At 62.3% G+C, this 20706-nt stretch overlaps 1 protein-coding gene across 3 annotated transcripts in view; it reads right to left on the bottom strand.

Moving 5' to 3' along the window:
* Positions 1-1270: 1270 nt before the first annotated feature.
* The window catches only part of RASA3 (RAS p21 protein activator 3), an 89051-nt gene continuing 69615 nt past the window's right edge, over positions 1271-20706 (bottom strand). For all 3 annotated transcript variants that reach the window (XM_082675957.1, XM_082675958.1, XM_082675959.1), the window contains exons 10-24: positions 20419-20575; positions 19975-20123; positions 19321-19435; positions 18583-18657; positions 17861-17984; positions 17428-17534; positions 16560-16637; positions 15053-15130; positions 14521-14594; positions 13617-13723; positions 13180-13262; positions 8424-8632; positions 8185-8288; positions 4556-4739; positions 1271-2583 (exon numbers count right to left, since the gene is read on the bottom strand). In XM_082675957.1, coding sequence (XP_082532083.1) covers positions 2508-2583; positions 4556-4739; positions 8185-8288; positions 8424-8632; positions 13180-13262; positions 13617-13723; positions 14521-14594; positions 15053-15130; positions 16560-16637; positions 17428-17534; positions 17861-17984; positions 18583-18657; positions 19321-19435; positions 19975-20123; positions 20419-20575 — 1720 coding nt within the window. In that variant the 3' untranslated portion in view covers positions 1271-2507. The remainder of the gene's footprint in view (positions 2584-4555; positions 4740-8184; positions 8289-8423; positions 8633-13179; positions 13263-13616; positions 13724-14520; positions 14595-15052; positions 15131-16559; positions 16638-17427; positions 17535-17860; positions 17985-18582; positions 18658-19320; positions 19436-19974; positions 20124-20418; positions 20576-20706) is intronic.

Here is a 20706-nt window from a genome sequence, read left to right as displayed (position 1 = left end):
CCACTGTCCTCGGCTCAGGGCCGTGGCACCCCTGAAGGCCTGACCCGGCTTCCCCAGAGCCAGATCCCACCCCCTCCCCCCCACGACTCTCTCATACCAGGCGGCCGACCGGGGCTGGAAGTAAAAAGACAACTGAGTGGAAACCAAATGGAGAAGACAGGAGAAAGGAGAAGGGGGCGGGGCGGGTCCCCCATGTTGTGCACCCAGCTCCTCCCCCCCTTTCGAAGGGGAGCAGCCATATCTGCTCAATGGCACTGAGCTCCCTCTGTCTCCCCTCGGGCCACCGGCCTCCTGTCCCCCCTCCCTCGGGACACTGACCTGTGTCTGGCCCTCGAGCACACACCCCGCTGCTGAGTCCTCAGAGACACGAGGGGCCCTGCCTTTCCCACCCTCCTTGAGCTTGACGCCGTCTCTGTCCGCCCTGAGGTCCCCATGGCCCTCACAGGGCCCCACTCCACACCTTTCCATCCCAGAAGCATTGTGGTTTCCAGCACAACCCAAAGCCCCACAACTAGACCTCACCTGTCACTAGAGGGATCTCACCTGTCATCCAAGGAGCCTCACCTGTCGTCCTGAGGGCCTCACCTATCATCATAGGGACCTCACCTGTCATCAGAAGCACCTCACCTGTCATCACGGGGACCCCACCTGTCATTAAGGGGGACCTCATCTGTCATCAGGGGATCCCACCTGTCGTCAAATGGACATCTGTCATCAGGGGTACCACACCTGTTGTCAGAGGGAACTCACCTGTCGTCAGGGGGACCACAGCTGTCATCAGGGGGATCACACCTGTCATCAGAGGGACCTCACCTGTCGTCAGAGGGGCCACACCTGTCATCAGGGGGTCTACACCTGTCATCAGGGGGATCACATCTGTCATCAGAGGGACCTCACCTGTCGTTAGGGGGACCCCACCTGTCGTCAGGGGAACCTTACCTGTTGTCAGGGGACCAAACCTGTTGTCAGGTGGATCCCACATGTCATCAAAGGGACCCTGTCGCTAGGGGGACCTCACCTGTTGCTAGGGGGACCTCACCTGTCATCAGGGGGATCACACTTGTCGTAAGGGGGACCTGTTCTATCATCAGGGGGACACCCTCTATCATCAGAGGGACCACATTTGTTGTCAAGGTACCTCACCTGTCATCACAGGCATGTCGTCCAGCTCCCTCCTGCCCCACTCCACCACACCCCCCATCTCCACGTGTGCCTTATCAGCGGGCGCTCCTGTGAAACCACACCAGTCTCAGAAAGAATAAAAGGGCTGTTTTAATTGGCCAGTAAAATGCATCCCGATCATTAGTATCGTACAAACAGAGACACTGTTACAAATCCACGTTGAAAACTGCGGTTTGGAGCAGCCTCAGAGCTGCGGATACAGAGCTTTTTTTTTGCAACACTTTCCTCCACCATTTTTGCGACAACGGGCAATGTTACCATCTGCCGTCTAGATCTCGAGTCTGAACACAGCCGAGACCTTCGGGGGAGTCAGCAGAAGCTCGTCAGGACCCCAAGCCCCAGACGCATGGCAGCCCTGGCAGCCCCCAGGGCCTCAGAGACGGCGAGCTCTGCCGCTGGCCCGGCGTCCGCTCCCAAGCCTCCAGCGCGGGCCCAGGTTTCCCCCTGCCTCCCTCCCCGTTCTCCCTCGGGGACCTTTACTTGGCTGCCATGAGACACAACCACTCCCTTTTCTGTCGTCTGGAGGCACATAGAGGCCTGGATGTTCTGAGTTACTTGATATCAAAGAGCTAATTAAAAACAGTCCTTTAAAAACATTAAGAAAAACAGCTTGAAAATAATGCACATTTCTATTTTTACAACCTTCCCCCAACTCCCACCAGGGTGGCAAACGTGGATTCTACTTTTAGCCCCACTGACAGCAAACAACACAACTTTGCTTGACGTGGCGGCTGCATGGACGCGTATCAGCAGCAGGCAGGGGGGCTCCCACCCCGGGAACGAAGGCTGGGACCCCTAGGAAATCTCTCTGCAAAAGGACCCCGTGTCCCCAAAGAGCGAGGGCATCCTCAAACTGGGATCTCCATGCGGTTCCGACCCTCTGGCCAGGACCGATACAAACGTCAAAAGCTGAAACCAGGAGGCTTCGTGCTGGTGGCCGCCTGGACGTCTGGCTCATAGGAGAAGAATAACGCTCGCAACACCCCCGCTGAGTCGAAGCAGAACGTTAGTGCCGGAGGCTCCACGGTGCGGGCGTCACAGACCAGCAGAGACAAACGTGCACGCGGCACAGGGCACACGCTCCGCAGGCCGCGGTGTCGCCGGCACCCTGTTCCCGAAAGGCCAGCTCAGGTTGCCTGCCACTGGCGTGATCAAGTGCACAGCCACCCGGAAATGGCCCGGGAGCCTCAGAAGTTCACAAGCTCGACCCCTGTCGGCTTGCAAGCTGAGGAGCTGCCCTCTGGTCTGGTGTTCTCTCCTTCCTGGACACGGGCTCACCCGGCGCAGCTCAGGGCACCATCCTGGGACAGGGGGTCCCGCGGGCTTCACATGGAATGGGCGGGGGTCTCAGACTGCTGCCTGATGTAGCTTTGGAAGCTCTTGTCTCCGATGGGGTGCTCCCTGCGGGGGTGTAGGGGGAGCAGCGTGAGCATGGGCCGCCCTGTGGCTGGTGCGCCTCTGAACTGCCATCGCCTTTTTTTTTTTTTTTTTTAAATTTTTATTGGGGTAGAATTGCTTTAAAATGGTGTGTTAGTTGCTGCCGTATAACAAAGTGAATCAGCTATACGTATACATATATCCCCATAGTCCCTCCCTCTTGCATCTCCCTCCCACTCTCCCTATCCTACCCCTCTAGGTGGTCACAGAGCACCGAGCTGATCTCCCTGTGCTATGTGCCTGGTTCCCACTAGCTAGCTATTTTACGTTTGGGAGTGGATATATGTCCATGCCACTCTCTCACTTTGTCCCAGCTTACCCTTCCCCCTCCCTGTGGCCTCAAGTCCATTCTCTACATCTGCGTGTTTATTCTTCCTGTCCTGCCCCTAGGTTCTTCAGAACCATTTTTTTTTTAAGATACCATATATGTGTGTTAGCATATGGTATTGTTTTTCTCTTTCTGACTTACTTCACTCTGTATGACAGACTCTAGGTGCATCCACCTCACTACAAATAACTCAATTTCGTTCTTTTTTATGGCTGAGTAATATTCCACTATATATATGTGACACACCTTCTTTACCCATTCATCTGTCAATGGGCATTTAGGTTGCTTCCATGACATGGCTACTGTAAATAGTGCTGCAGTGAACATTGTCGTACATGACCCTTTTGAATTATGGTTTTCTCAGGGTATATGCCCAGTAGTGGGATTGCTGGGTCGTATGGTAGTTCTATTTGTAGTTTTTTAAGGAACCTCCATACTGTTCTCCATAGTGGCTGTATCGATTTACATTCCCACCAACAGTGCAGGAGGGTTCCCTTTTCGCCACACCCTCTCCAGCATTTATTGTTCGTAGATTTTCTGACGGTGGCCGTTCTGACTGCTGTGAGGTGGTACCTCACCGTAGTGGTGAGATCTGCATTTCTCTCTAATAATTAGTGGCGCTGAGCACCCTTTCCTGTGTGTGTTGTTCTCATCACCTTTCCCTACCTTTGCTTGTGCTGCGTGTTCATCGTAATACGTATGAGAAGTATGGACCAGCAAAGGAAGAAGTTAGCCCAAAACTGCCTGTGGAAGCACAGCCCGTGACCCCGGCCTCAACGTGCGGGGCGCGTGTGCTCATGCGTGGGGAGACCGTGGCCTCCTGGAGTGAGCACCGTGGCGCTGCGCCCTGTTAGCTGATAGACGCTGGCACAGCCGTGAGTCACGGGCTCTGCCGTGTCTAAGAAAAGGCGTTTTTAGACGGTCGGCGTGGGTTCTGACAGAGGGTGTTAAAGGGTCTAGAATGTGATGTGAACGTCTGTGGAACCGGCAGCAGGCACGGTCGGCATCCCCAGGGGTGCTGGGCACCCTTGCAGCCTGGCCAGAGTCGGGGTCTCTCCCAGAGCCCCCCTTCCCTTCCCAGACCCAAGCCACGTCTTCCCTGGAAGGAAGCAGCCAGCAGGGAGGGGGCTGGGCCCACGCAGGGCTCCTGCCTCAGGTGTCGGGGCGGGCTCTGCCGTGGGTCCGTGGGCTCCAAGTACTCATAGGCTCTCGTCACCCACACCCTTCGTGCAGGAGGAGGGCGCCGCCTGGTTGCCTGCCCGGAGCCGGAGCTGCAGCCCCTGGCACAGAGCGCGGGTGGCCCGGCTGCGCCTGCCCCTCTGCGGCCGACCCCTCCCTCCCAGGATGCGGGGGGCAGGGGGCGGGGGGGGGGTCCAGAGCCAGCCTGGAGAGGCAAAACGTGCTTCCCAGGGGCAGGGCCGCTGGCCCACGATGGAAGCCTAATTTCAGAAGCACATGGGTCGCGAGGCGGGAGCAGGAGGCGCCTCTGGGGACCCGGTGCAGAGGGCGCTGGGGGTGAAGCCAGATGGGGGCCCGCCGCGCCCCACAGGCAGGCAGCCCGAGGCGGCCCCTCCCCGGCTCCCCACGCCTCCAAGACCCCGGACTCACTGGCTCCCGTACTTGGTCCTCTTGAACTTGTCCCTTCTGTGCTGGGCGTGCTCCAGCTCCAGGGCCCCGACCCCGGTGATGACCTGCTTCAGCGTCTTGTAGGTCTCCTGGGGGTCGTCGATGACGAACGTGGAGTACTCCTCGCGCTCTGGACCATCGTACACAGACCTGCTCCCGCAGGCCTCTGCAGCATCGGGGGCAGGGGCTGAGGTCAGCTTGGGGCGAGCGGACAGGCTGCCCCCCGAGCGCATGGGAAGGGCCGACCGCTCACGCAAATGCACACGAACCAGAAGCCGCTAAGAGTGGGGCCAACCCTGAACCCCGAAGAAGCCTGCGGCGCCGGAACCACAGACCCGAGGGTCCAACGCCGAGCACGAGGGCCCAACCCCTCTCCAGGGTGACCGGGCTCTGTGCAGCCTGGCCCGGGCTCCCAGACGGCTGCTCCTGGGACGTGCCACGGCAGGGACCTGCAGGGTGCAGGGCGGACGAGAAGCCATCCTCTCGGCCGTCACCTGTTGGCCAGTCTGTGCTAGCAGCTTCTTAGAGCCTCCATCGCCCCACCTGCTCAACAGGTACCTTTCTCATCCGACCACCGCACTCCTGCTGAAGACCACGCTGTGGCCTCCGGGCCCCCCACCTGCCCACAAACACCCGAGCTGCGTCCTGCACTCCAGGGCCACAGAGAGACGGGTGCCCGGCCCAGGTGAGCTGGCAGCAGGCCCCTTCGGCACGGCCTGTGATGTGCTGCCGGCTCACCGTCACGGAAAGATTTACTGCCTTCACTCCCAACTCAAGGGAAACCTCTTAATTCTTACTGAAAAACCACAAGTCTGTGCAAAGGGAACCTGGGAAGATTCAAAATTTCAAAGGAAATGGGAACATGACGTAAGAAAGACATAAGGGCTGCGCACGCGAGGGATAAAGGGGCAGAGACGCGGGCGGGAGCGCCCAGGGTGCGGTGAGCCGCACTGATGAGTCCCTGGAGCCCGGCTGCCTGCACGTCCCCCCCGAGTCCCCTCTGGCTGTGCCTGCTTGGCCTCGAGCGAGTCCCTCAGGCTCCCGAGCCTCAGTGAACCCTTCTGGGAAACAGGGCAGCTTAGGAGTAGGATGGGAATCACCGAAGGACCACGATCCCACGCGGGGGGCCGGGCGGTGGCAGGGTCGGGACACAGGCAGGGACGCCCAGCCGCCTCAGCTCGGGGGCTGCGTGAACCGCTTCACAGGGGTTGTTCCACACGGCCCCTGGGCCAGCCTGGCGGGTGGGGCCCGTCACTGCCATTTCCCAGAGGAGGGGGCTGTGTGCCCAGCTGGTCTCGCAGCGGATGCCAAGGCAGCTCTGCACTGAGGCCTGTGCGTCGCGGGGAATCTCCTGCTAGGGCGCCAACGAGTGTGGCTGCAGTGGTGGGAGCTCGGACAGACCCGGGAGGAGGTCCCGGGACCGGGCTGGGGAGCAGCTCTTAATTCAGGGCCCAACGTCAGACGCGAGATTTGTGACTGGACCCAAAACAGACCCGGAGCATCCACGGGGCCGGGCGGCAAGCTCGCCCTCCGCTCCTCTTTGACGGGGCTCCCCAAACCAAGCCTGGGCAACGCTGGAGCGCGTGCTGGGGCCGGCTGGCGGCGGGTACACGTTTCTAAAACGGCCCTAGGAACGAGGAAGAGCACAGGGCAGACGCAGGACAGTGCAAAGGTGGACTTGCTGACCGACAAGGACGGGAGGACAGCGAGCACGGCCCCTGCCGGTGACACTGGGGGGCAGATATCTACGTCGGGAGGACACCCAACAGCCAGGTGACACAGGACACAGAGGCCCTGACAGTGAGCCCAATGTCCGTGCCCCGAGGTGGGAAGGGCGAGACTAAAAGTGCGTCCTGGTCCCTCCTAAGGGCAGACGGTGGCCCGTAGCTGACGGGCTGCACCGAGGTGCTGGCTGAGCTGCGGGGGGAGGGGGGGAGGGCGAAAAGCCTTCATGCTGATTTAACGGGCACGCGTGCAGCACGGCTCCGTGTCTGTGGAAGTCACCCCGAGACCTTCCCAGGCCCCCTCGCCATGCCTGCGGGAAGGTGTGCGTGCAGGCTGCCTTCCAGGGCGCAGACGGGGTGGCCGGCCACCATCACCGAGACCTTGGCCGCGTGACCTCGGTCCGGCAGCCCTTCCGCACACGATCCCACCCAGCCCTGCACTGGCCCTGCGCCACCTGCAGCACTGGGCACCGAACTCCAGGGGGACACCGCTGTGAGGGAGGTTGGGGGACAGACTCACAGGCGACCGGGACACAGCTGCCTCCCAGCACGGAAAGGCTGCTGTGCCCGGAGGAGAGGCCTTGGTATGTCGTCAGCCCACGGGCTGAGCGCTCAGGGCAGTTTGACCGACGTAAACGAGGGTCTCAAGGAGATGAGAGCCCCTGACAGCAGAGTATCGGCCTCAAGAAAGCGCTGAGGTTCCAGGCAGAGGCCTGAAGACTGTGGAAAGTGACTCAGTGCTTTGGTGCCTCCGTGAAGTGAGCAGTAAGGCCTCCAATCCGGCTGACCTTCTGTGAACCCTTGTTGTCAAGATCACTGCTATCCTGGGAGGGAGGCTGGGTGTTCAAGACCCCTTTCCATTTGACTGTACATCCATCTACCCATGCACCCACCCACCCACCCACCCATCCATCCACGCATCCAGCAAACAGGTACTGAGTCTCTCCTGTGTGCTAGGCACTGGGATGAATGACACCTGCCTCTCCTCGCAAGGTCATGTGTGTCGCTGGTGAACAGATCTGAGAGGGCATCATCGTAATGGCAGAGATCAGCACAGGCTGTCCGCAGGGGGGCAGGATAAGCTCGGGAGGGGCCCCCCCAGGACACACGGCGTCAGCCAGATGAGGGGCGCATCGGGGGCAAAGGCACAGGGGTCTGCCGCGTGGTGCTGGGGCAGAGAGGGAGGCGGGGGTCTGGAGAACATGGGCGGGCAGCTGCGTGCTCACCAAGGCATGGCTAAAGTACCCTCCAGGCTGCGGCCCACAACTGACCAGGAGACGAAAAGGAAAAGAGTCCAACAGGCTTGTGTCCGGGAACCTTCTGAGGGGGCTGCAGGGCCCACCACAGAATCTCTAACAGCAGCTCTGAGGAGTGCCAGCCCCAGTGCAGGGTCACACAGCTCACCGCCCCCAGCTCGCCTTGCATCTGCCTCTCCTGCTACAGCCCAAGCGCCCCCCTGGTCTCCCGACTTGCCCCACCTACACTGCTTCATTCTGCAGGGCACGGAGAGCAACGGAATGCAGGAAAACACCTGGAGCTGCCGGCAGGGGCACGAGCACACGCACACTCACACACGGGTCCACACACACACACACGTGCACACACACACACGTGCACACGTCCCTCTGGAAAACACACAAGATTGAAACTCCTTGTTTGGAGGCATGGGAGGTTATTAAGACACAGGATCTTCTCAAGAATCTGGCAGTTTCAGAGGCTGCAAGCTAAATTCCATCTTAAAATTATCCATAGAACCTGTTATCCAAGTAACTGCCCCCCAGTAGCCACTCAACCTGCAGAACGTTTTCCCCGTCGGCGCCATAAACGATGACACCGCGCGCAGCCCCTGGCGGCCCCCAGGGCTCACCCCCATCCGCCCCGCCTCACCTTGCATCTTCTCGAGTTTGCTCATGTACGAGCTGAAGAGAGAGTAGATGCGCTCAGTCTCTCGGTCCCCGTCGATGTCCAGCTGGATGTTTGCTGGGAGGCCGCTGCCCAGACACCGCGCGAGCGGGCGGAGAGGAGGAGGGGTCAGTTGTGGCGGTGGTCATTTAAAGGTCACTAAACACGGGGGCCCCACCCCGCACTTATCCCCGCCCCGGGCTGGGGTACCAGGCACAACCTACCTGGTGCAGGGGGAGCAGCCGGCGGCCGTGTCCGAGGAGGCCCTGCAGCACAGCCAGTGGCCGTTCAGGTAGGCGGACGGGTGGTAGACGGCCAGGCGCTTCTGGTTGCACTGGCTCACCTTGGTGAGGATGTCGATCCAGGCCTTGGCCTCCACGCAGTTGTTGGCCTGGATGTACAGTGCCCGCTCGGGCTGGATGACCTGGAACATCTGAGGGGCAAGGGCGGGCTCAGGGGGCTCCACGGCAGGGCCTCCTGCCTGAACCGCGAGGGCCACTCTTGTCCACGCCAACCAGCCTGGGGCCGAGTGGGGGCAGAGCGGGGACACAGGAGGCTGCGCGGCTCGGCGGGGTCAGCCCCGGTCACCCGGGCCAGGGCGCTGCCTTTCGGGGGCCTTGGGGTCCCCCTGGAAAAGCAAAGGCGCTGCACCACTTGCACCAGGACACGTGAACTGGGACGTGGCCGTCACACAGACGCGCTGGCTCCTCAGCCTCCTTCGTCTTTGGGCGGGATGGGCTTCGTACAAGACGCCACAGCACACCCTGCCCTCTCTCCCGTCCACTTCCCCAGACTTGCCTCGGGGCCTTTGCATGTGCTGTTGTCCATCTGAAATGTACTCCCGCTGCAAGACTGACCACTCCAGGGACCCCTCCTTCTTCCAGGCAGAAGTTACTTCCCCCGTGAGGCTTCTCAGAGCCTCCACTGCCTTTCCTATTTATTATTCACTCAACAAACATTCCTGAGTACCAGGCACTGTCCTAGGTCCTGGGGACACAGTGGCCCAAACATAGTTTCTGCTCTCGTGAGCTCCCAGCCAGCAAGAAAGACAAGAGTGAACACAAAGCACGGGGGCTGGGAGGGGGGAGGAGGAGGCCAAAAGAAGGGTCAGGAGGGAGCCCTCGAGACAGATGATCCCCCAGCTGCGATCAGACGGGCGACGCAGAGTTAATTAAGCTCAGTGGGGAAAGCAGGCAGCAGGGGACGGGAGGTGCAAAGGCCCTGGGGGCAGCGAGGGGCAGGTGCTCCCAGCAGACGCAGGCCCGGCTGCACACAGAAGGGCAGGGAGGTCGGCAGCCCTGAGCCCTGGGAGGCTGTCAGGCTGGACTTGGCAGAGGGCATGTGGGAGGCCAGGAGTCGGGACGTCAAAGTCCACGGAGGCCTTCTGCAAGGTGGGGCGGTGTGCCCGGAGGACGAACAGGATTCGAAGGATTCTGGGAGGGGCCTGGGCCCAAGTTCCGGAGTGAACAGCCACGGCTCCCCCCAGCCCCACCCCACCCACACGTGCACTGTCGCACAGGCCTCAGACTGCATGCTCTGTACGTGGCTGCGATCCCCGATGGAGGGAAGGCCCTGGAGGGAGCGCTCTGCTCCGATCGTCCTCACAGGCGGGCCCCTCCGCCAGGGCCCGGCACACCACAGGCCTTCAAAGACGTCTCACAAATGGAAGAGGACGTTGGCCTGGTTGTTAGCGCGTGGAAGCCGCCTGTGGGGAAGGCAGCGGGAAGGCACAGGCCGATGAGAAAAGGATCCTGAAATTGTAGCCCTGACGGAACGAAGCAGCTCACGGCTGCTTCCAGGGTATTTTCCACACTCTGTCCCTCTGTGGTCGTCGGGAAGGCCACCGGCTGAGAGCACAGCGTCCCCAGCCCCATCCAGGGGAGGGGTGGGAGGTGCCGTGCAGACACACACGGCAGGACGCTGCCCACCAAGGGGGCAGGTCGAGGGTGCTAACCTCCCTCAGGCCCAGAAACCCGCCCGCACCTGCCACGGGGCCATCTGCGGCCCAAAACATGGCCTCAAGTTGTCCTGGGGCAGGACCAGGCGCCAAGGTCGGGAGCCAGCGCAGGGCGAGCGCAGCTGCCGTCTCCGACCACCCGTCCAGCGAGCAGCCTAACCCTCTGAGGCCGTGGGGCCGGCCTCAGACCAGACGGAGGCCGGACAGACAGACCCAGTGCGGCCATGGGCACCTACTGAAACCGGAAGCGCAAGGCAGATGGACGCGAGGACGGGGAAGGAGGCTGGCGGCCAGTCGGGTCCCGGGGGCAAGCCCGACTCTTCGGGGGTCCGTGAGCCGGGAGCGCGTGACCCACAGAGACACCGGGGCTCCCGGGGCCTGGAGGGGGCTCGAGGGCAGCAGGGCGGGGTGGCGACGTGAAACACAGGAGGGGAGGCCGGGTCTGTGGCTGCGTGGAGCACGTCCAGGCTCTGGGGCCGCACGGTCTGGGCCGGGCTCTGCCCCCACGCACGGGTGTGAGCTCTGGGTCAGCATCGTGACCCCTCCTCAGGACGGCCATGGGGGGAGACGGCTCTCAGTGACCTCGGGAGAGCGCGGACGCCCAGGGCCTGGACCCCGCTAAGGCCCCCAGCCGCAGCTCTTAAGAGTAAGGGCAGTAATTTGTCTGAACGTTGAAGTGAAGAGCCTTAAACAGGGTTGATCTCCCGAGAACACCTCCCTCCTCCTTAAAGCAAGGTGTCCCTTTGGGCAAAGGATTCCAAATTATTACCCTCGGTTAGGCTTCTGCAGGGTTCTGCCCGACTGGACCTTCCCCTGAATAAAACATTCCAAGTCAACGCGCCACAAGGGGAATGAACCGCGTGGAGCCTCATCTGCCGTTTGCCTCGCCCGGCAACCACCCCGGGGACTGCCGTCGTCTGCAGCGGAGGGCTTGAAGGGCTGACCGCCCAGCTGTGAGGGTCCCACCTGCTCTGCCTATCTGTGGAAGGGACGTCCCCGCCACCATCACCCTCAGGGAGACCCCGGCCGGTGGGGCCATCCCTCCAACCACTGCAGCCTCAGGACAGGATGGAGAGCCACAGAGAAGAGGTGCCCAGTCTGGGACGCTGGGGAGCTGCCCGCACTCCTGAGGGAGGCTCCGCCCACGGCCCCTGGGCGTGGCGCCCATGCCGCCAGTCACCCTCGGCCCCGGCCACAGGTTGGGGTCTCTTTAAAGCTGGAAGACTAGGGAAGAATTTGGAGGATTTGAAGTTTTAACTCTTAGTTATTATTTACAGCCCCACCTTCCTTCAAAAAAGACCGCGTGTGACTCATACAAAATATATCTAACGAAACTGAAAAATATAAAAAATATTTAGAAAATTAGGAGCAGAGAAAGAGAAATGGGAACAGACTTGGGAGAAACAGGACCTAAGCGCGCAGATTTTCTAATGAAAACAGACAACCCAGAAAAGCCCTCAGATCGGGCTACGGGCTGGTGGCCTGGGGAGGTGGGACGCAAGGCCATCGCCCCCCAGTGGCCGCGCGAGGCTGCAGGGGACTTCCCCACGAGACCACCCCTTGGAGAGCAGAGTCGTCCTGGCACCCGGTGGGAACCCCGTGCTCCCCCTCGGAGGGGACAGGAGGGGACACGGCGGTGATGGCGGGGGCTGGGCAGGAGTGTTTTCTCCTCCCCAGCGTTCGGACGTGCTCGGCGACGAGAACTCAGGCACCGTCCCCCCAGCCCCCCTCCACCATGGTGCCCACAGTGTCGGGAAGTGAACGCAAAGCAGGGGTTCCCCAAGCTGTCTGCAAGCATCTGGATGGTCAGCAGAAGCGGACCTCCTGGGAGGGTCCCCCAGAGCCTCTGCCCAAAGTCTGCCTTTGAAATGACCAGTGGCAGCTGCTCACTCCTGCCGGTCAGGCCATGCGTGGGCTCCTGCAGACGCGGACACCTCCGTGGGGCCCGACGGCATGGACGGCATGTACCCGGAGGGGGGAGCTACAGGGGCAGCAAAAACCGTGCCATTCCCACGGCCAGATCCGGGCCACGTGAGCACCCACGTGGTCTCACCAATGAGGGGCTCCGGCCTGAATGAAACGGGGCCCTGCGGGGCCGCACAGCCCAAAACACACCAGGGAGAGAGAAAGGCCCTCGGCAGAAGGAAGCGACAGGATGCAGCGAAGGGACAAGAGAAGCAAAAAGCGTGAGGCCGAGCAAGACGGGGCAGAGCTGATGCGTCCAGTGGGGCCACGTGTCCCCGACCGACCCCGGCCACGGGCCGCCGGCCGACCCGGGCCACGAGTCCCCGACAGACCCCGGGCCATGGGTCCCTGATACAAGTCACCAGCACTTGTGCCACATCCGAGGGAGTCCCTACAAAACGCATCACCTGAAGCTGCCACACTGACCCCCGACACACCCAAACCAAGGGCCGTCTCCAAACACTGGCCTTTCTGCTTCAGAAATGCCGAGGCCACAGAACACAGAGAAAGGCTGAGGAATGTCCCGGATTAAGGAGACAGCAGAGAACCAAGTACCGGTGTTGGCCTGGGACACACAACGGCTTAGAGAATGTCACTGGGCAGCTGGGCGGCGGTTTAGCAGTGACGCTGCGCGGGTCGGGTGTCCTGATGCTGGCTGCAGAGTTACATAAAGGATGTCCTTGTTTTTAAGAAACACACTGAAGATACACATGCTTCAGAAGCCATACGCACATGTACACGGAGAGAGACGGGAGGAGGCCGGGGACTCAGCTCAGCCGACAGGACAAGTGCAGACGAGCAACTGCTCGCGGTGAGGGGCTCGCGGTGAGGGGCTCGCGGTGAGGGGCTGCAGCCCTCGCTCTATGTTTGGAGCTTGTAGACGCAAGACTCAATCTAAACCGAAAGTCTTAGAGAAACCCCACGGGTCCTGCCAACCCAGCGGGCAGGGTCGGGCTCTCTGCCCCGCGGCAGCGCCTTGCGGCTGCCAGCTCACGAGGGTCTGGGAGCAGGTGCAGGACGTGGCGGCGGCGAGGTCGAGGGGATGGGGTGGCACTCACGTTCTTCATCTTGAAGGACTCCTCTTCCAGCGGCTCCACCGCCAGGATATTCTCGATGGGGATGCTGTAGAGAGGCGGGTCCCCTGTGGCAGAGTGTGCCCGTGAGCCGCCAGGAGGGGCCGGTCTCCCCTCGAAGGCAGGTGACGCCGGCCTCACGCGCTCACCCCCCACAGGACCCGGGTCCCTGAGAAGCCAACCCCACGTTTCCATGGGGACATCCTGTGATCTAGATCAGAGCCACCCACGCAGGACAAGAGCGTCCACCCCGAGACCCTGCTCTCCACGATGCCCAGGCCGCCCTCTCGGTGCCCGCCTCCGGGGTAAGGACCCGCCCACCCCAGAAAAGCGACCGGTACCGCCACGGGGGCTGAGGCAAGGCTCTGGTCCCTCGGAATACAATATGTGAGAACAAATAAAAAGCGCACTGTTCTTGGTACCTTTGCTTTTCTGGTAGGTAAATTCATGGTTTGTCAGGCGAAACCATCTCTTCTTAAAATTCTTCATCCCAAAGCGTTTTCGCCCTTGTGCTCTCTTAATCATGAACCTGTCGTGAACGCACAGGCTGGTGGGTGAGCGGCTTAGGGCGGGGTGCATGTCCCCCCTGCCCGCCAGCTCCAGCAGCCCAAAGTCACAAAGTCAAAGCCTGCAGAATCACAACAGGTCGCCACTGCCGTACCTGTGATACTCGAAGCAGACTGTGGGATTTCAGTATCTTATAATTTTATTTCCAAGGGACAGGATTTAAAAATCAAAAGGCAAAGGTCTCTACTTTGGAAAAGTTTAGCTCCTGTGCTGGTGTCAACTTCAAGTTACAAGCTGGTGATGACCACGGGTCTATCTGAGCTCCAACAAAGGGCACCCCCTCACCCCCACCCTGAAAACATGGACACGAGATGCTCCCACAGTGCCGGCGGCAGGCTCCCAGCCCGCAGGTGTGCTCTGGGAGCAAAGACAGGAGGCGAGAGATAGCGGCTCTCTGCTGCGTCCTGTATTCTGAGCCCCTGGCGGGGGGCACTTCTGAGCGAGGGGCTGATGGAGGGCAGGGGAGCCTTGGACTCGGGTGAGGGGGCCACCCGGGCAGAAGCCTCTGATTATCTGGGGGCTGTTCAGTCTCCCCCGCCTTCAAACTCCGCTCCCAGATGGGCATTCCTCCACTCGCAGCCTCAGCAGAGAACAGGCACAGGACTGAAGACACGCCATGGCGCAGCCCTGGGGCATCTCTCCCAGACGGACCAAGGCCCCAGACGGGTCTGGATGCCCTCTGGCCCCGCGGGCAGGGATGCCTGCTTGGCGCTGAGCCAGCCTGGGAGCCCCGCCCTGCCTCTCTCCCGCCAGCCCTACCCTTCCTTAAGCAGGATGGGCTGCTGCACACTCTTGGGGTCTCTTCTCCCGGAGGACGAGATCAAATCTAAGAACTGAAGTGGAAAGAAACCGGATGGTTAAAAGGCGAACCTTCGTAGGAACAGTGCCTGGGTGCCCTGCATCTCCTTCTGGAACCAGAGGAGAGAGGAGACTCTGAGAAGCAAGTGGTCGGGCGGGGGTCCCTCTGAGAGGACCACAGGGTCTTGACTCTGTTGAGACTGAGCCGCTTCCAGCCCTAGCTGAACCCCGGCCCCTCCCGGGAAGGGCTGGCCGCACCCACAGCTGTTACTACTCCTGAGAGGCCGCCAGGCCTCAGGTGACACCTGGAGGTCCACCTGCTCCCCTCGTGGAGCTGGAAGCCATCGCGGCTCCCCTCCCTGGCCCCCGCCCCGGGTTTTGCCCCCACGGGGCCTCCCCGCTCAGTTCAACCACCCACGACCGTCCGGATCCCTCCCACCGAGTCAGCCGCCTCTGCTGCCGCGAGTCTGCGTTCATCGACGCCGATGCTTACGTTTTTCACTGCATCAGCGTACTTCTGCTCGTTGAAAAATTCATAGAATGCAGCCATGTAGGATTCCTTAAAGCTGGCCTAAAATGAAACAGGTCACTTAATGGAGGCCTAAGGTCTCCCGGCCCGAACCTGAAAGATCTGGAGTGCGGCCACGGGCGCTGAACAGCAAAACACGCAGGGGTGGATGCTGTCCCGGGTGCCAAGTACCCCGGCCCCAGCTGCAGGGAGGGGCCAAACGCTGCAGGGTGGATTCCACTCAAGCCGTGTTCAAAAAGCGAACCACACGGGGTCCTTGGTGAGATCTTCGTCATGCACGACTCAACACCTTTTGCGGGCGCGTGGCTCCCAGACGCGGTTGCTGGGACGGGAGGGGTCCTCACCTCCAGGAGCTGGGGCAGCGGCAAGAGGGACCCGGGGGGACCTGTGTCTGCATGACGGCACTTTGCTACCCTGGGTGTGAAAACGAGCGAGTCTGTGCAGACCTCAGCCCAGCAGGTGCCTGTTTATCTGGGCTTCCAGCCGACAAACGCTGGGGCTGACGGATGGAGGAGAGCGTTGGCCCACGGCTTTGTGTCCCTCGGATTCAGAGAAAGCCGAGCGTTTGCCCTGCAGGGGGCTGCTTGTCTGCAGTGCTGAGAGCCTGGGTCACTCCGCCCCACAAAGAACAGAATGGGGAGAGCTGGGGTGATCCTGTAGGTCATGGCTCAACCCTTTCCAGACAGAGCCTGACAGGCCCGTCCCTGAGGAACAGGCCACGTCACCGCCTGTGTGCGGGGAACCCAGAGCCCACACTGCTGCTGCTGTCACGGGGTGGACCCCCGGGGCCCTGGCACGTCGTCAGTCTCCAGGACGCCCCCGTGAAGGGGAGACGCAGATTTGTCACCAAATGGGGTAAAATGAGCTCAGACCCAGGGAAGGAGGGGCTCTCGCTGGCCCCACGTAGACGAGCCCTCAGTCACCAGGCAGCACCCCGACTTCCTTAAGGTGCTCAGGCCGAGGACGCCCGGCTGTGTGGCAGGGCTACGCAGTCCCTAGAGCCAAGGGGACATGGTTTGTGGACCCATACATGGCAGCGGGAGTGTTAGCTGCCCACGGGGGACGCACAGGGGACGGTCACTGACCACAGGGGACATCACCGCCCACAGGGGACGTCTCCACCCACAGGGGATGGTCACCGCCCACAGGGGACGGTCACTGACCACAGGGGACGCCTCTGCCCACAGGGGACAGTCATCGCCCACAGGGGACGGTCACCGCCCACAGGGGATGGTCACCACCCACAGGGGACATCACCGCCCACAGGGGACGTCTCCACCCACAGGAGATGGTCACCGCCCACAGGGGATGGTCACCGCCCACAGGGGACGGTCATCGCCCACAGGGGACGCCTCCACGCGGTGAGGCCCCCCCCCACGGCCCGCGGGGACTCTGGGCAATGCCTGCTCCTCGTCCTACTACTCCTTCCTCCTCCTTCGTGTTGAAAAGAGAACTCAAGTCAGTGACTCACGGACTTGGACTTGGACAGGCTGCCGAGAGTCTGAATGGTCTTTGAGACGAGCGTCAGCGTCCTCGATGTCTGCGGGTCCTGCCGGAGACGGGAAGGGGACGGTCTCACAGTTGAGTCGTGAATGAGCCCAGAACCGCCGCCGACAGAACGAACGACACCCCTAACAGCTGCACGGAGCGAGCGTCGTCCGTGAGTGAGCAGGTGAACCGCTGGCGCTGGAGTCGGAGGTCCCTGTGGGCCCTCCAACCCAGGTGGCTGCGAGCTGCTGACATGCGGGCTCTCGGGCCACCCCTGACCCCAGACCCCACGTTTCCAGCAAAGGAGCGGATCCCCCTGGCGACCCTGGGCCTGAGTCTCCCGGGAACCCAGCCTGGGGGCCTCTCACCCTCCACATGGTTCGCAGGCTTAATTTAAAACCAGCAAAACCAGGAATGGGCCCATCACCCTGGGATTTCCGCCTGGCACTGTGGCCCCCTGGCACTCTCTCTGCAAGGGCTCGGGCCTCGGGCCTTTTCACGGTGGGAGCTCAGAAATCATCTGCGGACCACATGGCCTGAATGATGACTGATATCCACGCTCCGTCCTCCTGTGTGTGGGCAGTGGGTAACGTCATAACAAAAGCCCAGAGGAAGCCCTGGTCACACCATCCAGCGGTTTTAACAACACAACTTTGATTAGAACTTCTTGAAACCTTCCTGAGACAAAGACGTAAGGGCATGTGGCACGTTCACAACCCAGCCACCACCTGGGGCTACCTCTGCACCTCCCCGGCTCGGCTCACGGGAGCTGCCCCGGCCACCTGCTGGTCCAGGGGGCCAGACGGTCAGGAGGTCCGGTTGACTAGTTTCCGGGACAGGGGCTCACTTACCGTGTGGTGGGGTGTGAGCTGGAAGAGGTTGGGGGACAGGATGGCTGGAGCAAAGAACCTCAGGAAGATGAAGCTGCTGACGGCCGTGTACCTCACGTCCAGGTCATCTGTGGCCACGACACAGAGACAGGACTCACTGGGGCTGCTGGAGCCGCAGGGAATAACCGGGGGCAGGAAGAAACTGGGAACCACTGGGACAGAGCTCGGCTGTGGCCTCCGGGTGGGGCTGGGGCCCAACTCACACAGGGGCGAGTGCAGACAGGAGCCAGGGGCCCTGCCCGCCATGCAGCCCCCATGCTGGTGCCTGACGCTGCCCACTGGCTACGGGGTCAGAACCCTCGTTACGGGGCCCTGAACGTCCGTCTCTGCCTGGAGGCCTCCGTCTGGTGAGGGGTGCGGGTGTCCCCACGGTGTGGGCGCCACGAGCACTCGCCTTGGAAGCGCTTGGCGGCCGCTTCTCGCAGGGAGAAGAAGATGTCACACATGACGGTGGGGCAGCTCAGCCCCGACGTGGTGATGACGCTGAAGACGCGGTCCACGTACTGCCGTAGGTTCTCCTGCAAGGGGGGGGCTCAGCCGTCTGCTCCAGACTCCCCTGGGCTGCCGTGCCCCGCGGCCGCCAGGAGGGGCGAGGGCGAGGCTGGGGTCCCAGAGCAGCAAAGACAGACTTCCCGTCGTGGGCCAGGAGCAGCACGCTGCAATCACAGTGACCCACGCAACCAGCCAGGGGCGCGGGTGGAGGGAGCACGCTGTGTCCCCACATCGACCGGCAGCCTAGAGGCCGTGCCCGCGGCGACGTGGCCTCCCGAGCGCCAGGACCGGGCTCTGCTCTTTAGAGGCAAAGACTTGGCGGAAAGATGGAAACAGGGACTTGGCTGTTTTAAAAACTGGGGCAGAGCTCCAGGAGCAGCCACAGGTGGCCCAGGCTGGGGAGCCGCGTTTGCTGAGCTGAGGGAGACGCCCCCAACCATGGAGGCTCCCGGGTATGGGTGGCGGGAGGCGCAGGCCGGGCACAGAGCAGGGGAGGTGGTGGCTGGCGCCGGGGGCGGGGGGGGGGGGGTGGTCCCCCGAGGCCGCTGCAGCTCAGGCGCCTGCCACCGCCCACCATCCGGGGGTCGCAGCGTCCAAGGCGCTGGAGGGCGAGCCGGGCCTCACCGTGTTGCTCTCCAGGCTCTCACCGTCCTTCAGCCTCACGGGGTCGATCTCACAGGACTTGTGACTCTGGCAGATCTGCGGAGAGCGTTGGAGACACGCAGTGCGTGAGCCGAGCCTGGAGCCCAGGTGGGCGGGGTCACGGCGGGCGAGGCGGGCCTGGCCCAGGAGGGGCGGTCCTTCTCGAGACTGCAGCGCGGCTGACACGGGAGGAGGCGCCACCAGCCTACTAACGTCTCACCTCCAAGTGCCCTCAGGGTTTGGCTCACAGACCAAACCAGACTCTACCCTCAATTCCCTCAAAGGACCGCAAGGACCGCAAGGACCTGCGTTTTGGTGCAACTGTTCTGGGGGAAACAGCCCCTCCCAGGAAGGTGTCAGTAAGCGATGGAGGGTCACTCCTCCCAGGGTGTCTGACCGGGGCAGGGGTTTGGGGTGGGGGGGACAGCAGCAGGGCTGTCTCTCTGGCCTCGTGGATTCGGGGGAGGAGGCGTCCTCGGAAGAACCAGTTTTTCTCTTGCGTGTCATTCTGTCTTAGCGGAATGATGGACTTGCTTAAGTATTTTTCTAATTTGAGAAAACAAGGAAGCTTCTGGGATGCTCAGAAGGTCCCCTTGGGAAGCCGGAGAGAAGCTGACATGGAAGCCACAGTTCTGGGCTTAGGCGGGGCCCGGGGCTGCGGGCTCTGTGTCACCGCCCTTCCCTCGGGACTCTCTGGCCCGCCAGCAGCGCCCCCCTCACCTCCTCTATGGTGGGCTTCAGGGTGACGTGCAGGTAGTGCATCCCCGCCAGCTTCATCGTCTCGTCGATGCACTTGGACGTTAGCGAGTTTCCTCGGAAGATGGTATTGGGATCCCTGGAAAACAGTGGCGGATAGGGAGGCATCCAGGGGGCAGGGAGGCCACCTGACCGAAGCCTCGCAGTGGGGCCTGAGCCCTGGGCCTGCCTGCCGTGTAACAAACCCACCGCGGCCACTGCCGGGTCCCCAGGGCGCAGCAGCCGTGCGCCCCCCACCCTGCGCTTTGAGGGCCTCCTCCGCTCCTCAGGGCCTGCGGTCAGCACGGGAGGCGAGGCCCAACGACACCTCCAGCAGGGCACGCTCTGGATCCTTCTGAGCCAACGGTCCCAGGGAGCCACTCCCAGCAGAACCCACCTCCCCGGAAGGCCCGCGGGCCCAGCCTCAGGAACGGAGCCGCCCCCGAGGCACCCGGTGCCCCGCTCACCGCTCCGTGCCACGTGCCTCCCAGTTCCCAGGAGAAAAGGCGCATTTTTAGAAGCGCAAGTGTGTCTCTGAAGGAACCCTGACCGTGTGGCTTCCTCTGGCTGCCCGGACCCCCGTCCAGCCCCTGAACAGGCCGGACCCCCGGAGGGTCTCGGGGCGCGCTTGGCACTCACTGGGTCCTCCGGACCTCGGCACTGGCGATGGCACTGATGAAGGGCACCACCCGGCCGTAGTGCAGGAAGAGCCGCACCAGCGGGACGGCCGCCTCCTGCTTCTCCCTGCAGACCTCGCCCAGGATGTGGGCCGCAGACGCTGAGACGGGCTGGGGAGACAGGGCATGAAGGAGGCGAGCCCCAGGCCCAGCCCCCCACTTTGCGTGCGCCCGGCGGGTCTGCGCCTCCCCCCCGCACCCCCACACAGCACCGGGGCCAGTGAGCAGAGGGCCATGACCCTGGGGCCACTGTCAGACAGAGCGCCAGGCGTGGGCCATGCCGGGTCCTGTGGCTCTCGCTGCGGGGGACGTGAGGGCTCCCTTCCCCAGCAGAGGGAGACCCAGATGGTCCCGAACACACGGCAGGCCCAAGGTGGGGGCTACGGTGCGCGAGCCGCGCAGGTACCTCCACGTCCGCCGACCGCAGAAGGAGGTCCCGCAGGGGGCTGTAGGAGTCGGAGGAGAAGACGTGGTCTTCCGTGTAAACCACGTTCAAGCGCAGCGACCCCAGGTCTTCCGGCTTCAGGCTCTTACTGCCGTTGTCCCGGGGCTGAAGGAAGTACCTGGTGCAGGACACAGACAAACGAGGCAGTTTGAGGCAGCAGCTCCCCCAGGGACCCCGCTTGGGTGGTCCTCCCGTCGCAGGCTGTGTCGGGGTCTGAGGCAAGGGGACTCGGGAGATTCTGCAGGACAC

Source organism: Grampus griseus (assembly GCF_964374135.1).
Source record: "Grampus griseus genome assembly, chromosome: 18".
NCBI lineage: Eukaryota > Metazoa > Chordata > Mammalia > Artiodactyla > Delphinidae > Grampus > Grampus griseus.
The sequence above is the reverse complement of the archived record's forward strand: the minus strand, read 5'-3'. Positions and strand labels throughout refer to the sequence as shown.